Source organism: Gavialis gangeticus, unplaced genomic scaffold (assembly GCF_001723915.1).
Source record: "Gavialis gangeticus isolate Ggan-Ray unplaced genomic scaffold, GavGan_comp1, whole genome shotgun sequence".
Taxonomy (NCBI): domain Eukaryota; kingdom Metazoa; phylum Chordata; order Crocodylia; family Gavialidae; genus Gavialis; species Gavialis gangeticus.
Window position 1 is genome coordinate 7,943,521 of NW_017729027.1, and position 5,911 is coordinate 7,949,431.

General features: G+C 35.9%; 1 protein-coding gene across 1 annotated transcript in view; it reads left to right on the plus strand.

Moving 5' to 3' along the window:
- IBTK (inhibitor of Bruton tyrosine kinase) overlaps window positions 1-5,911 on the plus strand; it is a 117,551-nt gene that overhangs the window by 75,303 nt on the left and 36,337 nt on the right. The window contains exons 18-23 of the mRNA XM_019520435.1: window positions 209-326; window positions 1,730-1,790; window positions 2,727-2,851; window positions 3,856-3,968; window positions 4,558-4,703; window positions 5,466-5,629. Of these exons, the coding sequence (XP_019375980.1) occupies window positions 209-326; window positions 1,730-1,790; window positions 2,727-2,851; window positions 3,856-3,968; window positions 4,558-4,703; window positions 5,466-5,629 (727 nt within the window). The remainder of the gene's footprint in view (window positions 1-208; window positions 327-1,729; window positions 1,791-2,726; window positions 2,852-3,855; window positions 3,969-4,557; window positions 4,704-5,465; window positions 5,630-5,911) is intronic.

Consider the following 5,911-nt stretch of genomic DNA (forward strand, 5'->3'; position numbering starts at 1 on the left):
TAAAGCAGCAGTCACTTTCATATTATATAAAAGTATTGTCCTTATCCTACACAGAGCACCACTTAAGTATTAGTCTTTTTATTTATAATGGTCCAGGAAGGGAGATTTCATTTTTTAAATCTTATGTCTGTATGTCTCTGAGTAGCAAATGAATAAAACAGAATTGGAGCATGTTGTCCAATTCAGTCTCTCATTTCCTTTTTTTCAGTTACCTTGAGGAATGCTGCTGAACTTCTGGAGTTTTCAGCAATGTATAATGCTGAACAGTTAAAACTTTCTTGCTTGCAGTTCATAGCATTGAATATGGCAGCTTTACTTGAAGCAAGGTAAGAGGAGGTGTTTAAACAGCATACTTAAAGCTTCTGTTGTCAAAAGATTGGATTGTTGGAAGAATGAGTAAAAATTTTGTATACTGTATTTACTCTAAACTAAGATGATCCCCCAATAATTAGATTCTATACGTGGAAAATATATACATTTTTGTTATAATTTTCAGGTGTAGAATCTGTTTATTGGATGGTAGTCTTAAATCCCTCCCACCCCTAAACCTCTAAATTCGAACTGTTTAGAGTTTGACTTTTTTGGGGGAATTTTTGTATTTATTCATGTCTAAAGATAATTTATCATTTTAACTAGTAGCCTAACTATGTGTCTTGGAGCTATAATTATTAAACTTCTTGTATTATAGTTATTCCTAATTAAAACATGCCACATCTCAAATCTGGAAGGGCCAGATGCATCCCAGTTAGAGATAAGAACTTACTGAGGTTCTTTTGAGAAGCTAAACGCTGCCACTATTCATTTGTACAAAGTGTCCTTTTCCTATTTACAGCTGTGATAGGGGTGTAGATTATAGCTGTGTTGGTTTAAGGGCATAGGCAGACACAGTTCTTTGGATGAATCTGATATCTTTTATTAGACCAACTTAAATCATTTGGAGAAAAAAAAAATTTTTCCCCCAAATTTAAAAAGCATGCTAAAATTTTTTTCCCAACTGTTTAAGTTGGTCTAGTAAAAGATATCAGATTCACCCAAAGAACCGTGTCTGGCTCTGAGTTGTGACAGAGCACTTTAAATTGTTACCTTCTGTTGCATGGGAAAAACTTGTCACAGCTGCAGGATTGTATTTTTCTCACTCTGAACCTGGATCTAGGGCAATGGGGGGGAAATGTAACATTTCCAAAGGATGAAGAGCAAATATTTATGGTCAGTTGGTTAAATTATATAGCATGATACCATGCAGTGTTTTAGACATCTTGAAACTGCTTCAGGGCTTGGAATGTTTGGACAGATGCACCACGCATGCGATGCAGTGCCGGGCACTTTTAAAAGTTCCGGGTGCTGCGTTGCATCCATTTGTATAAATGGTGAAATGTGCATTGGTGCTGAGAAAATGGCTGCGGTGCCCTTTTCAACTAAAATACATTGAAGGTGGATTTCCACATTGGAGCAGACAAACGTATGCATATAAATGCACCTATGCTGTATCCCAGGGGCACCAAAGAGCATGAAAAGGTACATGATGACTTAATTTACCATTTGCCTATATATCTGTGCTGGGATGTTAATGACCGTTATTTCTGTATTTAAGGACCGCTGTCTCTACATATTTAGTATGTACTTGGAACACTGATTTATCTGAACCACACAGATTCATGTTCGGATTCGTGGGGAGGTGGTAAAACAAAGGATAGTAGTTGAGATGGCATATAACTGTATTTTATTTTAGGACTCTTCAAGTCTTAAGTGATGAAGTTTTGAAGGAACTTTCCATTTATTACAGAAAGATGGTAAGCTATGTATCATTTGATGGAAAGTCACTCTGTTTGTTTAAAAAGAAACATGAAAACATCCCATATACTTACTCTGTATATGCCCATACTAGGTGTGCTGTGTAGCATTCAACCCAGAAATAAGTTTAACGTTTATTCTTTATTTCTGACGTTCTTTGTTCACTAGCCATGGCAGGGTGCAACGATCTGCATTCCATTAATGCCATTAGTAAAAACCATTAATTGAATCAGTGGGACCAGAGAAACTAAGTTCTAGAATTACTTCAGCAAACTAACAAGTGTCAGCTAATTACATATGGTGGAAAAAATATTGGAAAATAGGACATTTTATTTAGCAGAACTGATAGCATAGGGGAGAGCTGCTTATTTGGCTTTCCTGTTCCCGTGTTAGCATACCATAGTAATACGAGATTTGGCGTGTGTGCATAAGCCTGCAGCATTTATCTGTCAGTTATTCTAGGCCAGGGGTTGGCAACATTTTGGGGCTGAAGCCACTTTTAACAGAGTTTAGCTATGAGCACAAGCTATTTGCAAGCTAGCTTGTGCTATTGCAGCTACAATCACTGCTTACCTCCCCTCTGTCTCCCCCCACCCAGTTCCCCACCTACAGTGCTGCCACTGCTGCTTTCTCCCTGCAGACGTAATAAAAATGGTGCTGTGGGCTGCATCTGGTCTGTGGGCTGTACATTGCTGACCTTTGTTCTAGGCAGTTTAGAGTTAAATGAATTCTCAGATTCTAAGTCATCTGTAAAGGAATTCCGCTTTTTCTTTGTTTAAAACTACAAAGTTTCTTGGGTTTTAATGTGTAATGGTGATATTACCTTCATTGTGAAAGTATATATTTAAATGACTGCAGTCTGGTACCTCTACAAAGAATAGCCAGTTTTCTGGTATATAACTGATAAGGAATGTAATATTTTTTTGATACTACAGATTCCAGCTATGGTCAGGAGAGTGGTTACTCCATATCAAGATGGACCTGATATTAGCTCTTTGGAACCTGAAGATGGAGAAAATTTTGTGTGTTTGAAAGAAGAAATTACCACAGAACAAACTAGGTATTTCTTTCCTTATTTCTTCTTCTTTTTTTCTCCTTTAGATTGCTAAAATTGTTGTCCTCGGCAGTTCTTGCCATTCAACACTTTGACCAGTTAAACAGCATCCTTTAGAGCACAGTAGTTAGTTCACAGCTGGAAGTCAAAGATGTTGGTAGAACCCAATTGATGGATATAAAATTGAAATATAAAAATAGAAAGATGTAAAACCTTTATTTCCTTCAGAAACTGTTTCAGTGTCTCTCCAGTTACAGGAAAATGTCACAAAGCATCAGCAAGGTCCTTTCCTTTTAATCTATCATAATTAAAATGGGGTAAATGGAGATGGCAAAAGACACACAAGTTCGGTAGAGAGAAGAGTAGGAACGTAATTATGGACCCCCTTGACGAACAGTTTAAACTGCATAGTGTTGGGGGAGGTGGGGAAATCAGTGAAGTGATCTGAAGGGGAAGGGTGGACATAATGAAAATGTTGTTAAAGGAACATGCTGAAAAAGTGTTTTGTTGGATTAGAAAGAGAAGTAACAAAAGTAAGAGAAGTAGGTGGCTAGAAGAAAATGAAAGAAGGGCAGGATCTGAGGAGACTGCTTCTGTATTAATTCTGGAGAAAAATGTTCAAATTATTTCTAGTAGTGAGATTGTGTAGTAAAAAGGAATGTGGTTCAGTTTTCAGAAATAAGCTTGAATTTTTGGTTCCAGTTACCGCTTTTTGCAGTTATTATTTTACCACCTTTCTTTGCTTGCATTCTGTGCCTTTGGAGTGCCAAATACATTAAAAACCCATATCTGGTATAACACTTTTGCAGGTGTCAAGAGTGTGAGGGGAAGAGTCTAATCATGATAGAGAAACTTCATTAGTTTGCCACGTGCTCCTGTAGAGATGTTTGATACATGGGATATAGCTGCTCATACTGAGGCCTGAAAGATGCTATGAAAGATGGGCTTGTTACTTAAAATAAGTTTGCCTTATTTGGAAATACTCACACCATTATCCCCTTTTGTTACAGGGAAGCTCTTCTCAAAAAGGCAAAAACAAAGGCAAAAAAGAAGCCACGAAGACGGTCAGATAGCTCTGGAGGATACAATCTTTCAGATATAATTCAGAGTCCACCCTCCACAGGTTCCATGTGCAACATTATACTTTATCATCCTTACAAGATTTTTTTTTTTTGTTTAACACACCTTTTTGGCAAATAGTTTGTATTTAAAAGATTGTTATTTTTGTTTTTCCTTTTTCAACATGCATTTATCTGAGACAGTTTGTTTTCAGGTTTAGATTTTGTGGAAAATCCCATTTTATAAAACTAATGGGCATTTTTCCTGTGCCGCTGTATACCACTAAGAGACCTAGAAAGAAATAAGGCTAGGAAGTGTTTAGTCTATTTTCATTGGCCAAGTTGTGGGAAATAATAAAAAAAGTAAAATACTTTCCTTATTAACAAAATAGCTTTAGCTGTTGCAACAGTTGGCATAAATCAGGTTAGAGAAAAGAACAGGAAAGGAAGCTATCTTTCTATTTGTTGTGAGAATGCTTGAAAATGATTGGTAATTACTTGCAGTTGTTAAACTGCAGTGAACTAGTCTATTAGACCATAAGTCTCATGATTCTTAAATTGTTCAAAATATAAGGTAGCCTTATAGCTTTGCATGCTGCATTATAAGCCTGTTTATCATGATCTAATATTCCTTCTCCATGTTCTAAATTTTAGGTTTAGTAAAAATGGAGAAGGCCAACTCTGTAGAGTCACTTCAAGAACTAACATCTGATTCTGAAGGTAGTTATGCAGGAATGAGCAGCCCCAGAGACTTGCAGTCCCCTGACTTCATGAAAGGATTTCCAACTGATAAGACTGAGGTTGGGCATTTTGTTGTTTTTCCTCTTACCCCTGCTTCCACCACAAACGCTTTACTTAAATGTTTAATGCTTCTGTATATCTTTAAAAACAAAACAAAACCCCCCTTTTGTTTGGTATGTCTTATTGAAAGAGACTTTTCTTAATGCCATTTATCTGTTAAAAATTTGTAAAATGTATTTTGTCAGCTACGTTTTGTTTGTATGGCATTACAATAAGAGCTTCTAAACTCCATATTAGAGAACTCTTAGCCTGTTTTTTCTCTCTTTCAATTCTCTGTTCTCTTACACTTGCATTGTGTAATTTGTATCCTGTACTCATTTCTGAAAAAGAAGGCAACTTCTTAATGAGCAAAACAGAGCTAATTTTCATGGACAATTATTTGTTAAAAAAATCTTTCCTAAAAAATCAGGATAAGATGATAATTAGCAAGGCACTCAAAGAGAAATGAACTTCACAAGCACTGAGATGGATGCATACATATGTGCACATCAGTCTCGCGTATTAAAAGTTCATTTTAGGCACCTAAATCTTTAAGAGAAATATTTTGTTACACAGCTTATAATATATTTAGCCTTGTAAAGTCATTCATATCTGGCTTGCATGCGTTTTGTGTGTGTGTGTGTTGTTCTGTCGGTTTAAATGATATAAGTAATGCAGATGCGATGAGATGAATTGCTTCTGATACTTTCTTTATATATTGTTGTTTCAAAGTAGTAAAAAATATTCCAAACTGTTTCAGTGCAGTTGTTTTCTTTTTTTAGATAAAAAACAAAATATGTCTTCAAGGAACAAAAAACCTCCATTTGAATAAAGAGGTGAAATTAACTGAGGGATCATCAGGACTGAAACAGTCTGTTCCACAATCCATTCCCAGTAATAAAAACAATTCTATTAGCTCTCCCAATTGGGTTGCTACACCTTTCAGGTACAGTAATATAGTTATGTTTAATTAGCTGGCAATGCTATATTTCCGTTTGGTAAAGATAGTGGATTATGTTGTTCGTGTTTTGTACTCAAACTAAATAATTAACTGCTTTTACAGGGAGTATGATGTGATCAGTTTAAGACAACGTGTCTGAGATTTCATCCATCTTCTGCAAAATAATGGGTTTTTCTCTTGAGGAATAACAAGCCATTACCTTACAGGATGTAAACTGTAAACAGGATATTTCATAGATTTAATAGATTTCATAGACATTAGGGCTGG